Genomic DNA, 22,314 nt, shown 5'->3' with positions numbered 1-22,314 from the left:
AGCAGTGAATTCCAGATCCTAAACACTCGCTGCTTAAAAAAGGTTTTCTCTCATCTTGCCTCATGACATGACACCTTTCACTGTAATCTGTGTCCTCTGATTCTCAACCTTTCTGCCAATGGGGACAGTCTCTCTCTATCTACTCTGTCCAGAGCTCTTATGATAGGAAAATGTATTTTTCATTTATCTACTTATTCCTCATCCTTGGCAGCTTTGTTTTGCTGGCAAGACTAACAGTTGGTTCTATAACTGGACTAGTAACCCAGAAACCTGGACCAGTAACCCAAGACCAGGACTAGTGACCCAGAGACCTGGACTTGTGACCCAGGGACCTGGGCCTGTGACCCAAGACCAGGACTAGTGACCCAGAGACCTGGACTAGTGACCCAGAGACCTGGACCTGTGACCCAAGACCAGGACTAGTGACCGAGGGACCTGGGCTAGTGACCCAGAGACCTGGGCTAGTGACCCAGGGACCTGGGCTAGTGACCCAGGGACCTGGACTTGTGACCCAGAGACCTGGACTTGTGACCCAGAGACCTGGACTTGTGACCCAGGGACCTGGACTAGTGACCCAGAGACTTTGGCTAGTGACCCGAGACCTGGACTAGTGACCCAGAGACTTTGGCTAGTGACCCGAGACCTGGACTAGTGACCCAGAGACCTTGGCTAGTGACCCGAGACCTGGACTAGTGACCCAGAGACCTTGGCTAGTGACCCGAGACCTGGCCTAGTGACCCAGGGACCTGGACTAGTGACCCAGAGACCTTGTCTAGTGACCCGAGACCTGGATTAGTGACCTGAGACCTGGACTAGTGACCCAAGACCAGGACTAGTGACCCAGGGACCTGGACTAGTGACCCAGGGACCTGGGTTTGAATCCCAAAGTAGGTGAGGAACGTAAATGTAATTAGTTCAATAAATTCAGAATGAAGTGCTGGTGTCAGTGACCATGAAGTTACTGATTTATTGTTAAAAACTCATCTGGTTCACTAATGTCCCTTTAGGGAAGGAAATCTGCCGTCCTTACCTGGTCTGGCCTACATGTGACTCCAGACCCACAGTAATGTGGTTGACTCTGAAACGGCCTAGCAAGCCACTCGGCTGTTATCGGGGGAGCACATCACTGCCACTTTCACAAGGGCAATAAGGGATGGACCATAAACACTGGAACGAAAGCAAAATACTGCGGGGGCTGGAGATCTGAATGGAGCTCTGAAGGTGAGTCGTCAGGGACTCGAAGGGTTAACTCTTTCTCTCCCCACAGCAGCCGCTGGACCTGCGAGGGTTTCCCAAGAATTTTTGTTTTTATTACAATAAACGCTGGCCTTGCCATGAATGAATAAACAAACTCCTCTTTGAAAGGTGGGGGAGGGGGAGGGGGAGGGGGAGGGGGTGATGTTGCTGGGATGCAGAGAGGAGCCAGTCCCTTGAGGCACTCACCTTGCACACGCACGATCTCCCGGACCCCGTGGAAAAATCCCCGGTATTTTGGCTGCGGAGAACTCTGGTCATGGATGAACTTCACCTGGAATCAAAAGGAAGGACATTTGCTGTTAAGAGCCCATTTCAGATTCGATCATCGCTTCAGCCAATCGACAGACGCTGAAAATAAAAGTGCAACATAACTGTAAATGGGTTCCGTCAAGAACGAGAGGAATCGTTTTAGCCATTTTGACAACCTTCGCGTAGTACGGGTGATGGGCCTTCATTTGCGCCGTATTAATGTACATCCTCCATTGTCCTTTCCATTGAGGTGTTTTGTCCCACTTATTAACCTGATTAGTTGCAACTTGCCCTCCCCTAGTTGGATATTTGCTCCAAATCTGACCAACTTGCATTGAGTTTCTGAACCTGTACAGAAACAGTTCAGTTCTGTTCACCCAACTGGGCCATGTTTATACTCCACCAGCCTCCGACCCCACTTCACCCATCCCCATCAGCACATCCTTCCACTGTTTCTCCCTCATGTACTTTCCCCTTCAACGCATCTGTGTTATTCACCTCAGCCACCCACACTCTCCGGGTAAAGAAATTTCCCCGGCACTCACACCCCACTGGGAATTTCCCCGGCACTCACTCCCCACTGGAAATTTCCCCGGCACTCACTCCCCACTGGGAATTTCCCCGGCACTCACTCCCCACTGGGAATTTCCCCGGCACTCACTCCCCACTGGGAATTTCCCCGGCACTCACTCCCCACTGGGAATTTCCCCGGCACTCACTCCCCACTGGGAATTTCCCCGGCACTCACTCCCCACTGGGAATTTCCCCGGCACTCACTCCCCACTGGAAATTTCCCCGGCACTCACTCCCCACTGGGAATTTCCCCGGCACTCACTCCCCGCTGGAAATTTCCCCGGCACTCACTCCCCGCTGGAAATTTCCCCGGCACTCACTCCCCACTGAAAATTTCCCCGGCACTCTCTCCCCGCTGGGAATTTCCCCGGCACTCTCTCCCATCTGGAAATTTCCCCGGCACTCACTCCCCGCTGGGAATTTCCCCGGCACTCACTCCCCGCTAGAAATTCCCCCGGCACTCACTCCCCACTGGGAATTTCCCCGGCACTCACTCCCCACTGGGAATTTCCCCGGCACTCACTCCCCACTGGGAATTTCCCCGGCACTCACTCCCCACTGGGAATTTCCCCGGCACTCACTCCCCACTGGGAATTTCCCCGGCACTCACTCCCCACTGGGAATTTCCCCGGCACTCACTCCCCACTGGGAATTTCCCCGGCACTCACTCCCCACTGGGTTTATTCATGATGATTGTATATTTATGGCCTCTTAGTCTGAATGATTGATGTGAGTAGAAACAGGGTGGTGGCAACATCGAGTGTCAGGGCAGCACTCCACACCCCTGCCCCGCCCACACCCCCTGCCCTGCCTGCCCACCCACCCAGCCACGCCCACACACACTGCCCTACACACCCACCCTGCCCCGCCCACACACACTTTGCCCCGCCCACACACACACCCACCCTGCCCCGCCCACACACACCCACCCTGCCCCGTCCACACACACACCACCCCTGCCCCGCCCACACACACACCCTGCCCCGCCCACACACACACACACCCTGCCCCACCCACACACACGCCCTGCCCCGCCCACACACACCCTGCCCCGCCCACACACACCCTGCCCCGCCCACACACACACCCTGCCCCGCTCACGCACACACCCTGCCCCGCCCACACACACACACCCTGCCCCGCCCACACACACACACCCTGCCCCGCCCACACACACCCTGCCCCGCCCACACACACACACCCTGCCCCGCCCACCCACACACCCTGCCCTGCCCACACACACACCCATCCCCGCCCACATACACACCCTGTCCCGCCCACACACCCTGCCCCGCCCACACACACACCCTTCCCCGCCCACACACACACCCTGCCCCGCCCACACACACACACCCTGCCCTGCCCACACACACCCTGACCCGCCCACACACACACCCTGCCCCGCCCACACACACGCCCTGCCCCGCCCCCACACACACCCTGCCCCGCCCACACACACCCTGCCCCGCCCACACACACACCCTGCCCCGCCCACACACCCTGCCCCACCCACACACCCTGACACGCCCACACACACACCCAGCCCCGCCCACACACACACACTCATCCCTGCCCACACACACCCTGCCCCGCCCACACACCCAGCCCCGCCTACACACACCCAGCCCCGCCCACACACCCTGCCCCGCCCACGCCACTAACCATGAGTTGCTTTCTCCGCTAGAACTTTACCTGATGATCTTTGCTGGTATCAAAGGTTTTGAAAGCAGGGAGGGGGCAGAGCCAGAGGCAAAATGGTTGATGAGACAACCCATTGCTAATGTGACTGAGAGACAGCAGCCTGCCAACGGCTTAGAAACACTTGAAGCTCCCAATTCCTTCCAATAAAGCAGGTAGAGGAGATCAACGTTTTTATTCCCTTTACGGTAGTAGGTTAAGGGGTGATCTAACTGAGATGTTCAAGGTGATTTATGGAGCTGGTAGGGTGGACAGAGAGAAACTATTTCCTCTGGTTGGAGATGTGCAGACCAAGGAGGGCAGAGCCTTTGAGTGAGAGCCAAGGGAGGTGATGGTGTGGTGGTATTGTCGCTGGACTAGTAATATACAGAGACCCAGGGAACTCAGGTTTGAATCCCGCCATAGCAGATGGTGGAATTTAAATTCAATAAAAATCTGGGATTAAAAAGTCTGATGATGACCATGAAGTCGATTGTTGTAAAAACCCATCTGGTTCACTAATCCCCTTTAGGGAAGGAAATCTGCTGTCCTTACCTGGTCTGGCCTGGCCTGTGTGTGACTCCAGACCCACAGCAACCTGGCTGCCATTTTAAATGCCCCCTGAACTAGGGCAACATAGGGGTGGGTAATAAATGCTGGCCTGGCCTGAATAAAGAGAGAGGCCAGAATTGGAGGAGCGCAGAAATCTCAGGGAGGGTGTGGTACAGTCAGGAAAGTGCTTATTTGACAGCAGCAGGCCTCACAGCTGAACCTAGGGTGGACCTAGTGTGTCCTGCGGGCCTACACATTCCAGCAAGCGGTCACTGGGAGTGAATGGCCAAGGGATGTGTGTCTCTCGCCCAGGCACCTCAAGGTCCATCACAGCCCCTGACTCGATGTTGTGGCCTCATCCCAGTACCCACCCTCATCTCTGTGAACTGCACAGGTCTCCCGTCCACACCGTGACCCTTAGCCCCCGCCCCCCACCGTTCGCTTGTAACCAGGGCAACGAGGCCTGGGCGATAAAAAGCCGGGCCACAGCAGCAATGCCCTATCCCGAGGTGGAACAAATCGCTCCTTCACTAGGCTCAGGTCTCTGGGACATGGGTGATGGGGCCCCTGAGGAAGTAGGGATAGTAGGAATTGGAAAGGGAGGGTTGAAGAAGATGGACGCTGAAGATAAGTCTTTTTTTCCTTCCCTGGTAGAAGCGGTTAATTCCTTTCCCAAGCCGGATGGACTAATTACCTTCACCGTCTCCATTGGACAGACGACTAACACAGCCTCGAAGACACCTGCTCCCAGGCCACACAAGAGACTTTGCTGGCTGCTCAGTTTGCCCTGTGCATCACGCATCTGGTTACTCAGGAACTCAAACGTTCCGAACCTGAGTGAGAGAACAGGCGCAGTTCAACAACACCTCGCATCTACATAGCCCCCTTAATGCAGTACAACATCCCCCCGGCCCTTCACAGAGTGTAAATCAAACAAGAGACGACCACCTAGGCAGATATGAGGGCTTGGTCAAACAGGCTGGTCTCGAAAGGTGTCTTAAGTGGGGTAAAGAGGCGGAGAGGATGACGGAGGGAATTTCGGAGTTTAGAGACCAGACAGCTGAAGGCACAGCCGCCATTGGCGGAGCGATGGAAATCGGGAGATGTGCAAGACTCCAGGATTGGAGGAGCACAGATATCTCTGGAGGTTGGAGGGCTGGAGGAGGTTACAGAGGTCATAGGGACCAGTTACACCAGTAGTTTGGGCCTCTGAGGGAGAAGTCAAAATCGCACGGGATGGTGGGGGTGGGGCAACTGATTTTCAGGTTGCACGAGAGAGAGAGAGAAAGGAAAGAAGTCCGGAAATCAGGTTTTCCTCTGGCCCACTGGGTAGCTCGCTTGTCTCCGCCTGAGAAGGCCCTGGCTCCAAGTTCCACTCCAGAGGCTGTCAGGTTGAAATAAGACTGGCAATCCAGTGCAGTACTGAGGGAGTGCAGCACTGTCAGAGAGGCAGTACTGAGGGAGTGCAGCACTGTCGGAGGGGCAGCACTGAGGGAGCGCCGCACTGTCGGAGGGGCAGCACTGAGGGAGCGCCGCACTGTCGGAGGGTCAGTACTGAGGGAGTGCCGCACTGTCAGAGGGTCAGTACTGAGGGAGTGCTGCACTGTCGGAGGGTCAGTACTGAGGGAGCGCCACACTGTCGGAGGGGCAGCACTGAGGGAGCGCCGCACTGTCGGAGGGGCAGCACTGAGGGAGCGCCGCACTGTCGGAGGGGCAGCACTGAGGGAGCGCCGCACTGTCGGAGGGTCAGTACTGAGGGAGTGCCGCACTGTCAGAGGGTCAGTACTGAGGGAGTGCTGCACTGTCGGAGGGTCAGTACTGAGGGAGCGCCACACTGTCGGAGGGGCAGCACTGAGGGAGTGCCACACTGTCGGAGGGGCAGCACTGAGGGAGCGCCGCACTGTCGGAGGGGCAGCACTGAGGGAGCGCCGCACTGTCGGAGGGTCAGTACTGAGGGAGCGCCGCACTGTCGGAGGGGCAGCACTGAGGGAGCGCCGCACTGTCGGCAGACTAGTACTGAGGGAGCGCCGCACTGTAGGAGAGTCAGTGCTAAAGGAGTGCTGCACTTTGAGGGGGTCAGTACTGAGGGAGTGCTGTAATGTCGGAGGGTCAGTACTGAGGGAGTGCTGTACTGTCGGAGGGTCAGTACTGAGGGAGCGCTGTAATGTCGGAGGGTCAGTACTGAGGGAGTGCTGTACTGTCGGAGGGTCAGTACTGAGGGAGTGCTGTAATGTCGGAGGGTCAGTACTGAGGGAGCGCTGTACTGTCGGAGGGTCAGTACTGAGGGAGCGCTGCACTGTCGGAGGGTCAGTACTGAGGGAGCGCTGTACTGTAGGAGATGTTCTCTTCTGGATCAGATGTTAAATTGAGGCCTGTCTGCTGTCTCAGGTGTAAAAGGTCATAGGGCCTTACTCAAAGAAGACCAGGGGAGCTATCCCCATTGTCCTGACCAATATTTATCCTTCAACAAGCCTCACTAAAAGAACAGTGGATCTGGTCACTATCACATTGTTGTTTGTGGGAGCTTGCTGTGCGCAAATTGACTCACATCACAACAGTGACTACACTTCAGAAAGTGTCATTCATTGGCTGCACAGTGCTTGAGGATACCCTGAGCTTGTGAAAGACACTTTACAAGTACAAATCTTTCTCTTCTTTTTGAGTCAACAGCACAGTAAAGGTCAGATAGACCTGTCGAGAGAAAACTCATAATTTACATTTATCTAACACCTAAAACATCAAGATATAAAACCCAAGGCCTTTCACAATCAATAGAGGGTGACGTTTATCAACAGAAAGCACAAGCTGCCTGTAATTTTGCATCCTTTTAAAATAGAGAAACAGCTCCTGTAATAAGCACTTGGTACAACTTTCTCCTGCAATATCTATTCCGCCAGCAGGGGTCAGTCAGGGGTTACCGTGTGTGTGTGTAAATCCTGGTCAATGGCTGTCGAGGGGGGGGCGACAAACTGAACAGCGATGATTGGTACAAACACATCATGCATCAGCTAATCACCAATCAGGTGCAGTCTCCAGACCAGATAAGGCCATGGCCCCTTGTCATGAATTATGCTGAATGTGCACCAAATCAATTAAAACTTTGAGAAGTTTGTGACAGATTTAACTCACAAGATAGTGATGTTGTTCACTGTGTATTTAATTCTAAATGTGGTTAAATCTTTAACTGCTGCTGAAATGGCTCAGTAAACAACTGAATCATACCAGCAGTCTCTGTCCCCCACGGACTTTCACCCTCTCTCTCTTTCTATCTCTCCCTCACTTTGTTCCTCTCTCTCTCTCTCTCTCTTGGTCCCTGTCTGTCCTTTCTCTCTCTCTCTCTCTCTCTCTGTTCATCTGTATTTCACTTTCTCACTCCCTTCTGTCCCTCTATTTTGCACTTTCTCTACTGGTCTTTTTATCCCTGTTCCTTTCTCTCCCTCTCTCTATCTGTCCCTTAGTTCCTGACTCTTCCACTTCCCAGTCTGTCATTCTCGCTCACTCTATACCTGTCTCCCTTTGTCACTGTTTCTCCTTCATTCTCTCTCTCTATCCTTCTCTCTTTGTCCCCATCTGACTTTTTCTCTTTCTCTAACACCTGCCTCTCATGGTGTCCCTGTCTCTCTTCCATCTCACCCTTTGTCCCAATCTTTCTTCGTCTCCCTCCATCCCACCACCACCTTCTCCGGCAGCGAGACACGGACAGTAATGCTGAGCCTCCCCAGTGGTGCTCACAGCTTGTGGACTGAATGGAAGACTTGGTTTTCTGGTTATTCTGGAAAACTTTCCAGCAGCCACTCCCCTCCGGTCTCACAGGCCCGGATTTCTGTGGGTCTGTGGGTTTACGGGTCGGGCTAGAAGAGGAGATCTACACAGTGTAAACACTGGGGAGCTGGCTCAGGACAGTGGTCCAGAGTGTACACAGTGTAAACACTGGGGAGCCGGCTCAGGACAGTGGTCCAGAGTGTACACAGTGTAAACACTGGGGAACTGGCTCAGGACAGTGGTCCAGAGTGTACGCAGTGTAAACACTGGGGAACTGGCTCAGGACAGTGGTCCAGAGTGTACACAGTGTAAACACTGGGGAACTGGCTCAGGACAGTGGTCCAGAGTGTACGCAGTGTAAACACTGGGGAACTGGCTCAGGACAGTGTTCCAGAGTGTACACAGTGTAAACACTGGGAAGTTGGCTCAGGACAGTGTTCCAGAGTGTACACAGTGTAAACACTTGGGAGCTGGCTCAGGACAGTGTTCCAGAGTGTCGACTGAAGAGGCACCAAAAGGAAAGTAACTTTTCACTTGTTTTTTTTTGTATGCTTGGTCTGGTTCCTTCATGACTCCTGTGAAAAATCACAATCCCCTCAGAATTACCCCCCCTCAACCTCTCCTTCCCCACCCTCCCTTTCTAACACTCCCTCTTATAGAGTCAGAGAGGTCTACAGCACAGAAAAAGGCCCTTCGGCCCATCGAGTCTGCGCCGCTCAAACAAGTAGCTAACTATTCGAATCCCATTATCCAGCACTAGGCCTCCTTTAAGACACTTCACAAAAACCCACCTCTTGGAGCGAGCTTTTGGTCACCGGTCCGAATTCCTCCTGTGGCTTTGGTGTTAAGACTTTTTGATAACACTCCAGTGAAGCACCTTGGGATGTTTAACTAGGTTGAAGACGCTATGTAAATACAACTGTTGTTGTTGATCTTTCGTGTCAAATTGAGCATCATTTTCACCGCAGAATTCAAAAACTTGGCTTTGAAACAGATGTTTTAAAAAAACCCAAAGAGTCATATTAGACTCGAAATGTTAACCCTGTCTCTCTCTCTCTCTCCACAGAGGCTGGGAGATAATGAAGCAGACTGAACAATATGGACCTGCTCCTAAGTTCCTATTGGCAACCGTCACTCCACATTCAGCGTGTGTGAGAAACAAAGCTGAGATTTCCGACAATGTGTGAAAGGTGTCGGAGAAATAAATCTCTCTCTTTCTTCTGTCAGCGATTTCTCACTGACGCCGCAGTTGGGAGTCTGACTTTTGGCCTGGGCAGGATCACCGAGGCTCTGCAGGTTCCATCAGTCTCCGGCACTCTGCTGGGGTATCGGCAGTGGAAACAGTGGACGGGCAGCCAGCGCGAGTTGATGCCCGCAGTGCCCATGGATCAGGTCATCCCCTCACGCAAGAAGTAGGAGCAAGAGTAGACCATTCAGCCCATCGAGCCTACCCCACCACCATCCAATAAGAGCATGGCTGAGTTTGGGTCTTCAACTCCACTTTGCCACATCCCTCGATTCCCCGAGGGACCAAAAACAATCTGTCTATCCCGGCCTTAAACGTGTTCAACGATGGACCATCCACAACCCTCTGGGGTAGAGAATTCCAAAGATTCACAACCCTTTGAGTGAAGCCCTTTCTTCATGTCTCGGTCCTAAATGATCTTCCCCCCCCCTCCCACCTTTTCCTGAGGCTGTGTCCGTGTCCCCCGACCAGCAGAAACAAGCTGAGGGATTCGGGGTACGGGCGGCAAAGTGGAGTTGAAGCCCAAGATCAGCCATGCTCTTATTGGATGGCGGGGTAGACTCGATGGGCTGAATGGTCTACTCTTGCTCCTACTTCCTGTGTCCACCCTATCAAGCCTCTTCAGAACGTTGTAACCCACCTGCCTAACCTCAAGTAGTCAAACAGAGCTTTCTGCCTGTGCTTTTTATATAGTACTTACAGCATTAAAACAGGCCATTCGGCCCAACTGGTCTATGCTGGTGTTCATGCTCCACGCGGGCCTCCTCCCACTTGTACTTCAACTCATGCCTTTACCAGATTCTTCTATTCCTTTCTCCCCTTGTGTTTATCCAATTTCTCCCTAAATGTATCTACACTATTTGCCTCACCCAGTCCTTGTGGTAGTGAGTTCCACATTCCAAACATTCTTTGGGTAAAGAAGTTTCTCCTGAATTCCCAATTGGATATATTAATGACTATCTTATAACTTATAGTCTTCCCCACAAAAAGGTAACAGAGGGTGTGACATACAATAAACTGTACAATTCCTCTAATTTCGCCTCCAAGTCACTCTCCATCCTGACTTGGAAATATATCGGCCGTTCCTTCACTGTCGCTGGGTCAAAGTCCTAGAACTCCCTCCCTAACAGCACTGTGGCTGTACCTACACCACACACCGACGGTTCAAGAAGGCAGCTCACCACCACCTCCTCGAAGGGCACTTGTTTCTCGTCTATCTGGATTGAACTTGGCTCTGATACCAACCCTGCAACTATCCCATCCCACGGTCCGATGGCTACAACAGCAACTTGCATTGATTTAGCATCTTTAAAGTAGTAAAATATCACATGGTGCTTCACAGGAGTGTTAGCGAACAAAATGTGACACTAAGTCACACAAGGAGATATAGGAGAGGTGACCAAAAGGGATAGGTTGTAAGGAGCATCTTACAGGAGGTGGAGACAGTTCATTGTATATTGACTGAATGTTTAAATGTATTCAGGTTGTGGGCAAAAACTGGGATTCACTTGTGCCCCTACATGTAGGAGCTGACTAAAACTTGTTGTTGCTTGGAGTTGAATATTTATAATGTGTGTTTCTGTAGACAAAAGTGTATGAAGACTAATCTCCAGTTCTAACCTTCACTGCCTGGCTATCTGAGTTATTACATAAAGGTGGAGAGGTTTAGAGTGGGAATTCCAGAGTTTGGGGCAGGGATTCCCAAAACCATGGGGTCATTACCCCTTTTTGGGGTCACGAGCTCCGAGGCAACCATGTTGAATGTCAGACTCTGGGCGTATTTTTTTCCCCCCCCAAACAGTTTGTCAATGGGCCAGCTACTTGCTGCCATGATTGGTCTTTCTTTTGATGCCCTGATTGGCCATTGGGTTGAGTGCTCCGATTGGCTAACTGGGGACTTCCATGGATGTGCTCATAGTGAAGGAGGTGCTTTGTTCAGAGAGGTACTCTGAACGCGCACTTGGGGGTTACTCTGGCTGCACGCTGGGGCCAATGGCAGGAAAGTTCTGGAATCAGTTCAGTGCTAAGGCCTGAATTTTTCCCGTGTCGGGCGGGCTTGGCGGGAGTGGGTGGTCACGGAGCTGACTGCCGCCCGCAATCGGCTCCGCGCCGCCATTTTAAGCGCAGCGTAATAGGCGAGCGCTACCTGTGCGGGTGGGGGGAAGGAGGGAGAGTCAGGTCCAGCGCTCTTTCGTACACGCGTGTGAAAAGAGTGCTTCAATACTATAAAAATTTAACAAAACACGTCCCCTCAATGTGACTGTGAGGTGGGACATGTTTTTATGTTTCCCGGACAAAGTTTTTATTTAATTCGCAAAAGCTTTAGTGAACTTCATCCCGCTGGTGGACGGGCAGCATGAAATTCAGGTTAATTGCCTGGTTAACGGCCTTGATGGGCCTTTCGGTTATTGGCGCACGCCTGCTGGACGAAATATCGCGAGACAGCGCGTCGGGACGCACGCCCGACATCATCACGCCTCATTTTACATTCCGGAGTGTCGGGCCCCACACACCGAATGGAAAATCCTGGCCCAAAGGCTCCATTACCCTCCCAACCACGATTCATAACTCCAAGGTCACATCAGATACTTCAAAACGGTTATGGACAAAACCATTGACCGCCCACCATCCTCTCACCACCCAACAACTCCTGCATCATCCACCACCTCCCCCACCCCCACCGCTTTTCCCAAAGGCGGGATCGCAGAGTTAACAACCATGACAGGAAAGCCAATTAGGACAGTTAAAGAGCCAATTGGTTTCTATTCCCCCCTCCCTCTCCGCTCCCCCCCAGCAACACTGCGCCCAAACCCCGACAAGTGAAAGGCAGCGGCTGCACAGCAGGAGCTATGTTACGAGCAAATGAATTAAGAGCCAGGAGGAGGCCATTCGGCCCCTCGAACCTGCTCTGCGATTTGATAAGATCGTGGCTGATCCGATTGTGGCCTCAACTCCACATTCCGCTAACCCCTGATACCCTTTGGCTCCCTGGTTAGTCAAGAATCTATTTATCTCAGCCTTAAAAATATTCAATGGCTCTGCCCCATTGCTCCCTGGAGAAGAGGGTTCCAAACACTCACCACCCTCAGAGAAAAAAAATTTCTTCTCATCTTCCCCTTAAATGGGAGCCCCCTTATTTTTAAACTGAGATCCCTAGTTCTAGTCCCTCTCACAAGGGGAAGCATCCTCTCAGCATCCACCCTGTCAGGTCCCCTCAGGATCTTATATGTTTCAATAAGATCACCTCTCACTCTTCCAAACTCCAATGGATACAGCACCAACCTGTCCAACCTTTCCTCGTAAAATAACCGCTCCATACCCCCTCCCCCAACCACCCCAAGTATCAGTCGAGTAATATTTTAAGGGTTACTGGCAGATAATGGCATGGCCGCTGTCAACCAATGTCGCAGCTTTGCCACTGAGTGTGGAATTCCTGGAGGTGTTTGTCTTCGATCATCCTGGGCATATTGAGATCTCAGTCAATCCCCTCATTCTGAGGGCATTTCCGGTGTTTCCCTCCCCACTTGGTCTTCAGCTCCCGTCTCCGGAACCCGTCCGTATCCCGAATCGGATGGTGAGGGCAGCCTGCTAATTGGCCGCCTCTCAAAAAGTTAACCCAGTGGGCGCGCTGCGGAAACTGAGAGGCGTCAGAAATGACCTTGCCTCCTGGATATTTCCTAATTTGGTCAAATTCAGCCCAGGGGGATGCGGGGCCTGGGGGAAGTGGGGCGTGGGGGAGGCGGGGGCGTGGGGGAGGCGGGGGCTTGGGGGAGGCGGGGCTTGGGGGAGGCGGGGTGTGGGGGGAGGCGGGGTGTGGGGGAGGCGGGGGCGTGGGGGAGGCGGGGTGTGGGGGAGGCGGGGTGTGGGGGAGGCGGGGAGTGGGGGAGGCGGGGAGTGGGAATGGGGGGTGTGGGGGAGGCGGGGAGTGGGGGAGGCGGGGTGTGGGGGAGGCGGGGAGTGGGAATGGGGGGTGTGGGGGAGGCGGGGAGTGGGGGAGGCGGGGTGTGGGGGAGGCGGGGAGTGGGGGAGGCGGGGTGTGGGGGGAGGCGGGGAGTGGGGGAGGCGGGGTGTGGGGGAGGCGGGGAGTGGGGGAGGCGGGGGCGTGGGGGGAGGCGGGGAGTGGGGGAGGCGGGGAGTGGGAATGGGGGGTGTGGGGGAGGCGGGGAGTGGGGGAGGCGGGGAGTGGGGGAGGCGGGGTGTGGGGGAGGCGGGGTGTGGGGGAGGCGGGGTGTGGGGGAGGCGGGGAGTGGGGGAGGCGGGGGTGTGGGGGAGGCGGGGTGTGGGGGAGGCGGGGAGTGGGGGAGGCGGGGGTGTGGGGGAGGCGGGGTGTGGGGGAGGCGGGGAGTGGGGGAGGCGGGGGTGTGGGGGAGGCGGGGGCGTGGGGGGAGGCGGGGAGTGGGGGAGGCGGGGGCGTGGGGGGAGGCGGGACGTGGGGAGGCGGGGTGTGGGGGAGGCGGGGAGTGGGGGAAGTGGGGTGTGGGGGAGGCGGGGTGTGGGGGAGGCGGGGTGTGGGGGAGGCGGGGTGTGGGGGAGGCGGGGTGTGGGGATGGGGGGTGTGGGGGAGGCGGGGAGTGGGGGAGGCGGGGTGTGGGGGAGGCGGGGTGTGGGGGAGGTGGGGTGTGGGGGAGGCGGGGAGTGGGGGAGGCGGGGTGTGGGGGAGGCGGGGTGTGGGGGAGGCGGGGTGTGGGGGAGGTGGGGTGTGGGGGAGGCGGGGAGTGGGGGAGGCGGGGTGTGGGGATGGGGGGTGTGGGGGAGGCGGGGAGTGGGGGAGGCGGGGTGTGGGGGAGGCGGGGTGTGGGGGAGGTGGGGTGTGGGGGAGGCGGGGAGTGGGGGAGGCGGGGTGTGGGGGAGGCGGGGTGTGGGGGAGGCGGGGTGTGGGGAGGCGGGGTGTGGGGGAGGCGGGGAGTGGGGAGGTGGGGTGTGGGGAGGTGGGGTGTGGGGGAGGGGTGTGACAATGTGGAGGGGGATTTGAAAACATGAATGAGAATTTCTAAATCAAGGCGTTACTTAACCGGGAGCCAGTGCAGATCAGCAGGTACAAGGGGTGATAGGGGAACTGGACTTAGTGCAAGTTAGGACATGGCAGCAGAGTTTTGGATGGTCTCAAGTGCTAACGAGTCACACCACATGGCCAACCTACCCTGACTGTTGGTGGTCACAGATTCCTGTTAGAAAGCTGTGCAGAGTCCACGCTGCACTCCAGACATTTAATCTAGGTTGGCATGTCAGTGTAGTAACGAGAGTGCTGAGTCTCAGTAATAAATTAAAAATAGAACCCACTTGTCATTCAGCTCAGGCCTGTTAATGGAAACTTGCCAAGTGCAAATCGGCTGCTGCCTGAAACCTTTAACATAGTTCCCCGGAGACATGGCTGAACTAACAGGTAAAACGCGAGCTTCCTCACACACTGACTGGTGAATCAGCCATTGGGTGACAGCACAGACGAGGTCCACCTTGTTCTCACCCAACACGCACACGGAGAGAGGGAGGGGTCAGCAACTAACCCCGCACACTGTTCCTCTCTTCAAGGTGCTAATGCCAATGATAGTGCCCTCCTCCTCTGAACACGGGGTTTGAACAGGGGACATTCATCCTAGGGTTGGTGCGATGATTCAGTACAGAGGGAGGCCATTTGGCCCGTTGTGCCTATGCCAGCTTTTTGGCCGAGCTGACAATTAATCCCACTCCCCTGCTCCTTCCCCTTAGTCCTGCAAAATTTTCCCTTTCAAGTATTTATCCAAATGTCTTTTGAATGTTCCTATTGAATATGCCTCGACCGCCCTTTCAGACAGTGCATTCCACATCATAACAGCTCGCTGTGTGAAGAAATTTCTCCTCACGTTGCCTCTGCTTCTTGTGCCAATCACCTTCGATCTGGGTCCCCATGGTTACCGACCATTCTGTCACTGGAAGCAGTTTCTCCTTATTTACTCTATCAGAGCCAGTCAGGATTTTGAACACCTCTATCCAATCTCCACTTAACCTCTGCTCTAAGGAGAACAACCCAGCTTCTCCAGTCTCTCCAACGAACGGAAGTTCTACATTCCTGGTATCATTCTAGTGAATCTCATCTCCAAGATCTTGACAATCTTCCTTAAGTGTAGCGTTCAGGGATTGAATACAATTTGCCTGCTGAGGCCTAACCAGTATTTAACAGAACTTCCTTCCTGCTGTTACTCAAATTATCTGTTAATAAAGCCAAGGATCCCATATGTTTTTTTTAAACAGCTTTCTTAACTTGTCTTGCTGCTTTGAAGGATATGTGTATGTCAGCGCCCACCTCACTCCATAGGCCTCTCTGCTCCTGCAAGCCCTTTATAATCCATTTGCTTTGTCCCCCCGTGTCAAGGCTGATCTAGTTTAGCTCTACACTGGCCAGCTAAATGGCCAATTAAATTAGTCTAGGAAGCCAGGGCACGATGAACCACAATTGCGTCTAATTGGTGCCACTGTCATCCCAGGTGGTGTTGGTTTACCAGTGGTGATTGTTTTCATGTACCGTGAGAGCGGTGTTGGTGTCAGTGGCCTCTGAACATCGACGCTGTGGTGTTCAATTGTTCGGTGTTTGATTATCTGAGTCTGGTAACTGATCTATGCTCACTGTGCTTGATTGGTTAAGTCTGGGTGTGGACTCAGAGCAAAGGAAGCTGACACCACAGAAGCTACTAGAAGCTAGAGCTGGGCTAAGTATGGTGGAGACATGTTTTTATTGCAGAGATATTTTAAAACGCTTGCAAATAAACCTGTTGCACACTTAGAAACTAGCATCATCTCTGCATCGCTCTTGAGGCAAATCAAGTATAAACCCCAAGGTAAAGGCTCCTGGTTCACTGAGGCTAGCCGCCAGGAAGGACTTCCCATCACAGCAACCTTACCGAATCCGGTAAGTTCACCACCAGTCAGGCACCAGCTCTACGACATGCGCCAATCAGGAGCTGGTGGTACCAACACTAACCTGCAGAGACAACGGGCTGAATTTTCCCAGCCCCACAATGGGGAATCGAGGGTGGGGCCGGGAAAATAGAGCGGAGCTGTGTCGGGATGGATCCCCAATGCATTCCGGCTCTCGGGGAGCTTTCCCCAGGGAACAGACAGGGGCCTGGACCAGCTACTCACAGTACGGAGGCCGGCAGCCAATTTGCAGGGTTAAGACCTCAACCAGGGTGACCTTATGAGCTCAACAGAATTTTGCCCACAATGGAGGAGATTCCCCCCATCCCCCACCCCTCCCCCCACCGGGTGGCGGCCACCAGGCCATTGGAGGCGGCCTGCAGCCCGTCAGAGTCAGAGCCTCAACGCTGCAAAGACCTGGCCGCGAGCAGGAAAGGCTGACCTCACGGCCCAGACAATCCACCAGCAGGAGCATCTCCCCCAACCCTCACCCCGCTCCGAGGTGCCCACTGGCATCACCCCCAAGAATCGTCGATCTAATTGGCCCCTCCGAGAGCACCTCTATTTTGAGACGCCCTCAAGGTCTCCCACCCGCCCCAGCGATGCCCACCTCTCCCGATGGGGCTGCTGGGGGCCTGGAGGCTTGGGAGGCGGCTTGCTTTCCTTAATAGGATGGTGGGCATGAAGGTGGCCAATCTGGGGGGCTGCCTCCCGGAAGGTTGTGCCACTGGTCTCGCTGCTGGTAGGTGCGGTGTCAGGTCCCCCATTTGGTCCCAGTGTCAGGGTCCCGTAGCCTGTGGGAAACTCCTGCCCAATATTTCATTGAGTGAGTGGTCAATCTGCCCGGGGAGACAGTGAGCAGAAGTTAGTACTGATTCAGTCAAGTGCAGATGAGATTGATTTCTTTCTGGAAATAACTTCACAGTCCAGGATAGGAGTAACCTGAGGCTTGACGTGTGGTCAGTGGAGCATGCTGGGAGGAACAGGTGATTTTGGGCCCAGGGTTTCTAAAGCTCGCCCACCACTGGGGGTTTTCCTCACCTCGTTTCAGGGTCTGCGGTAGGCCACTACAACAATAACATGCATTTATATTGATGCCATTAACCAATATTCCCTCTAAGCTGCGTGGCCACAATGTAATATATCCGAAAGTTCCCACACAGGCCAGGTACAAGTCAGCTCCCTTAAGTCACCGTGGAAAAAAGTTTAAAGGGCCCACGTGCTTAAGCCAATAGGCTGTGCACTACAAAAAGAATTTAGGGGGTAAGTTGCCTTTAACAGAATAAAGTGCCCTGAGGGATTTCACAAGAGGGTTTTGATAAGAGACTGGTTGCTACCATTAGTCAACAATCCACTATTGTTGAATTATTTGGCTATTAGAATGGTAGACGGTGAACGAGATGGACCTTGGCCTTTTATCAGGCGGCATTCCCTATCTTCCCACTGAACATGCCAACAGAAAAGCAGCTGTTAAATATTCTTTCATTCCTCTGTCATTTAGGAATTCTTTGGCAATAACATACAAACCCTCTGATGTATATTTCATTACAGACTAACGACCCTTTACTTAAATCCTGAACGAGACCTCTCATTATCCACATCATCCTCCACACAAACTCATTGGAATCATCTTACCTCAGCTGGAAAAAACAGTTTCAAAGTGAATACATTCCTCCTCTTGGGAACAGCTGAGAGGTAATTATGATGTTGCAAGAGTGGTTTCCTGGCTAAATGATATGAAAGCTTTGCAGTTATAGAGTGTCCTTCACAGCCTCAGGATGATCCAAAGTGTTTTATCACCAATGAAGTATTTTTTCAAATCTAGTCAATGTTATAATGTAGGAAATGCACCAGCCAAACTGCGCACAGCAAGCTCCCACACACTGCAATGTGATAATGACTAGATTTTCTGTTTCTGGTCACAATGATTGACAAATATTGGGCAGGACACCAAGGGGAACTCCCCTGCTCTTCTTTGAAACATTGGATCTTTTCCATCCAGCTGGGTGGGCAGGAGGGGCATCAGTATATTGTTTTACCTGAGAAATAGCACCTCTGACAGTGCACTCGTGTCTCTGGGTTTGAACCCCTGACCTTCCAACTCCAAGGCAAACGTTCCATCAACTGAGCCATGCTAAAACCTTAAGATTAGTTGTAGCATTGAGCAGTTTTGGGCTCTGCATTGTAAGGAGGACATTGAAGCAATAGAGAGGGTACAGTGAAGATTCACTAGGACACTGGCTGATATGAGAAAATATAGGTTAACTACTCACTCACTGAGATTCAACAGAGATTCATAATTCAACAACAACTTGCATTTATATAGTGTCTTTAATGTAGTAACACTTCCCAAAGTGCTTCAGAGGAGCATTATAAACTAAAATTTGACATCAAGCCACATAAGGGGATATTAGATCTGGTGACCAATTGCTTGGGCAAAGAGGTCAGTTTTAAGGAACGTTTTAAAAGAGGAGAAAGAGGTAGAGGTGGAGAGAAGTTTGAGAGAGAGAATTCCAGAGTTGAGGGCACAGCTGCCAATGGCGGCACGTTGAATATCGGGGATGAGCAAGAGGCCAGGATTAGAGGAGTGCAGATATCTCCAAGGGTTGTAAGGCTAGAGGAGGTTATTTTTTTTTCAAAATTCTTCCATGGGATGTGGGTGGCACTGCCAAGCTCAGCATTTGTTGTCCAGAACTGAGTGGCTTGCCAGGCCATTTCAGAGGGCAGCTAAGAGTCAACCACATTGGTGTGGGTCTGGAGTCACATGTAGGCCAGGCCAGGCAAGGATTTCATTCCCTAAAGGACATTAGCGAACCAGGTGGGTTTTTATGACAATCGTCAATGGTTTCATGGTCGTCATCACTGAGACCAGCTTTTCAATTCCAGGTTATTAACTGAATTTAGAGTCCACCAGCTGGTAATGGGATTTGGACCCATGTCCCCAGAGCATTAGCCTGGGCTTCTAGGTTACTAGTCCAGTGACATTAGCACTATCCCACCATCTCCCCCAACACAGTTAAAGTGATTTGCAAAAGAAGCAAGTGCGACGTGAGAAAAAACTTTTTCACACAACGAGTGGCTTGGAATGCACAGCGGAGGAGTGGTGGAGGCAGGTTCAATCGAGGTATTTAAGAGAGCATTAGGTGATTATTTGAATAGAAACAATGTTCAGGGGTACGGGGAAAAGGCAGGGCAATGGCACTAGGTCATAATGCTCATTTGGAGAGCTGGTGCAGACACGATGGGCTGAATGGCCTCCTTCTGTGCCATTAACATTCTGTGATATGTTGCAAGATTACAGAAAGGTGAAGGCACAAGGCTATGGAAGGATTTCTGAGAATTTTAAAACTGAGGCGTTGGCGGACTAGGAGTCAACATCGGTCAGTGAGTGCAGGAGGTGAGGGGTTAAAATAAAACCTCGTGCGAGTTAGATATGGATGGAGTGTATGGGGACCTCATGTTTACAGAGGTGGGAGACCACCAGCGGGAGATTGAAATAGTTGAGTCTAGAAGTAACAAAGTCCTAGAGGAGGGTTGCAGCAGCAGGATGGGCTGAGACAGGTCGGAGGAGAGGTGATGGTAAGGAGAGGTTGGGTTTGGTCTCGGTAATGAAGAACACGGGCATTATAATGGAATGTGTGACTGTCCTGGTAAGTTTTAAACAAAGAAATGTTTCATTTTTCTTGTGAAGACACCAGCTGCCTTGATGTGTTCAACTTATCCGGGAATCTTGAGCACTTATTCACTCTCAAAATTTATCCAGAGGCTGTTGAGAGCAGTCAGCATTATTGCTCAGTGTACAACAGGATAGGGAATAGGTTAAAAACCTAAACCCCCCGGGTGTTTGGTGTTAAAAGGCTCTACAGCTGCTCGTCTTCACTCTCCAGTCAGCTCCTGATGCCAGGTACCCTGAAGCCAGAGTCTGTTAAAATGTGATGAAGACAAAGAACTGACAACTAAAACATTGCTTGAATTCTAAAGTCCCTAGCTAAAAGCGGTTCCTTTATTCTTCATTCAATGCCTTAGGCTCACCAAATCAAAATGCCCTTTGTTTGATTTCTCCATTTCAGCTCATACATTAAAAATATTTCGTCTGTCTCTCCCCCGCCAGGGGATCCATTCAGCTTCACTAAAATAGACTGGGAGACGGATACAGCTGAGGAATAGCATTCAGCCCATTTATCCGGGGAGAACCCTGCTGTGCCCTCAGGATATCATCCAACTGTTCCTCACAGGATTCCAGCCCTTTATGTCCACCAACCCGTCCCAACAGCTCACTGTCCATGCGTGTGAAGAACATAAGTCCCATGTTTGTCTTTCACTAGTTTGGAAGGGGAGATGGAGGGAAGGGGAAGAGGGAGGGGAGACAGTCACGAGGAGAGGAAAGAGAATAAAATGGATGAGAACGAGTGGGGAACAAGATGGAAGAGTGAAAAGAAATGTAAAATGACTTGCATTTATATAGCGCCATTCATGACCACCAGACTTCTCAAAGTGCTTTACATTCAATGAAGTACTTTAGAAGTGTATTCGCTGTTGTAATGTCGGAAACATGGCAGCCAATTTGCCCACAGCAAGCTCCCACAAACAACAATGTGACAATGACCAGATAATCTGTTTGTGATGTTGACTGAGGGATAAATATTGCCCCCAGGGCACCAGGGATAATTCCCCTGCTCTTCTATGAAATAGTGCCAAGAAACCTTGTACATCCACCTAGGGGGTGAGACAGGGTGAACATCTCAGTTAAAAGACAGCACCTCCCACAGTGCAGCACTCCCTCAGTACTGCACCGGAGCACCAGACATGGCTTTTGTGCTCGAGCCCTGAAGTGGGACTTGAAGCCGGAGACTTGTGATTTAGAGGTGAGAGTGCTACCAACTAAGCCACACACACAAACGTCTCCGTAAGAGTCAGATAAATTCATAACGTTTAGCTCCCACCAATTGCCTCAATCTGGACAAATGGACTGTCCATTTAGTGCGATTCTGAGTCACCACAAGCCAGTGAGACCTCTGTTCAATCATGTTCCGTGAGGGGCAATTCTAGTCTGCAGGTACAGCAGGTAATTAGGAAAGCTAATAGAAGGTTATCGTTTATTGGGAGAGGAATTGATTACAAAAGTAAGGAGGTTAAGCTTCAGTTGTACAGGGCACTGGTGAGATCACACCTGGAGTACTGTGTACAGTACTGGTCTCCTTATTTCAGGAAAGATGTAAATGCGTTAGAAGCAGTTCAGAGAAGATTTACTAGGCTAACACCAGGCATGGGCAGGTTGTCTTATGAGGAAAGGTTGGGCAGGTTAGGCTTGTATCCACTGGAGTTCAGAAGAGTAAGAGGTGACTTGATCGAAACCTTTAAGATCCTGAAGGGTCCTGACAGGGTGTATGTGGAAAGGATGTTTCCTCTTGTGGGAGAATTTAGAACGAGGGGTCACGGTTTAAATATAAGGGGTCACTCATTTAAGACAGAGATGAGGAGAAATGTTTTCTCTCAGAGGGTTGAGAGTCTTTGGAATTCTCTTCCTGAAAAGGCGGTGGAAACAGAGTCTTTGAATATTTTTAAGGCGGAGCTGGATAGATTCTTGATTAACACGGGGGTGAAAGGTTATCAGGGGTAGGCAAGAGGTTACAATCAGATCAGCCATGACCTTTATTGAATAGCGGAGCAGGCTTGAAAGGCCAAATAGCCTACTCCTGCTCCTAGTTCGTATGTTCCTATGTAATTTGCGGGCTAATGGCTTGGACGCTTTGATCTCTGCGTCCCTGGGCTGGGGAGTGTGTGGGAACTGGGAAGAGCAAAGTTTGGGGAGAATAAAATCAGGCAATGCTGTCACTTCTGGTTGCTTTCCAATAGAGTCTCTGCTAGAAAGAGTCCATGCGCAGTCAGTGGGAACAGGAGCAGGACCAGCTAGACAGCTTCTGACTAGCCAATTGACAGTTGCTGTCATACATGAAGCCGAGGCATTTGGCCAAGGTAATTGTGGGGGCTAGGGAGGCTGCTGCCTCTGCAATTATGCCATAATATCAATTCATACCTTCAGAAGACAAAAAGCAGGAGCAGTAACTAAAGTTGGGAAAACACAAAGGAAATGAATCTTTCAATAA

The 22,314-nt window shown here is 52.2% G+C and overlaps 1 protein-coding gene across 1 annotated transcript in view; it reads right to left on the bottom strand.

Annotated features, from left to right (window-relative positions):
- Positions 1-1,443: 1,443 nt before the first annotated feature.
- LOC144677180 (tricarboxylate transport protein B, mitochondrial-like) overlaps positions 1,444-22,314 on the bottom strand; it is a gene marked incomplete at its 3' end in the record, with an annotated part of 37,278 nt that continues 16,407 nt past the window's right edge. Inside the window, exons 5-6 of the mRNA XM_078537370.1 lie at positions 5,003-5,141; positions 1,444-1,528 (exon numbers count right to left, since the gene is read on the bottom strand). Coding sequence (XP_078393496.1) covers positions 1,444-1,528; positions 5,003-5,141 — 224 coding nt within the window. The remainder of the gene's footprint in view (positions 1,529-5,002; positions 5,142-22,314) is intronic.

The sequence above is a fragment of the Cetorhinus maximus genome, unplaced genomic scaffold, assembly GCF_964194155.1.
Source record: "Cetorhinus maximus unplaced genomic scaffold, sCetMax3.hap1.1 HAP1_SCAFFOLD_2280, whole genome shotgun sequence".
NCBI classification, from domain to species: domain Eukaryota; kingdom Metazoa; phylum Chordata; class Chondrichthyes; order Lamniformes; family Cetorhinidae; genus Cetorhinus; species Cetorhinus maximus.
Note: the sequence above shows the minus strand (reverse complement) of the source record. Positions and strands in the feature narration are given on the sequence as shown.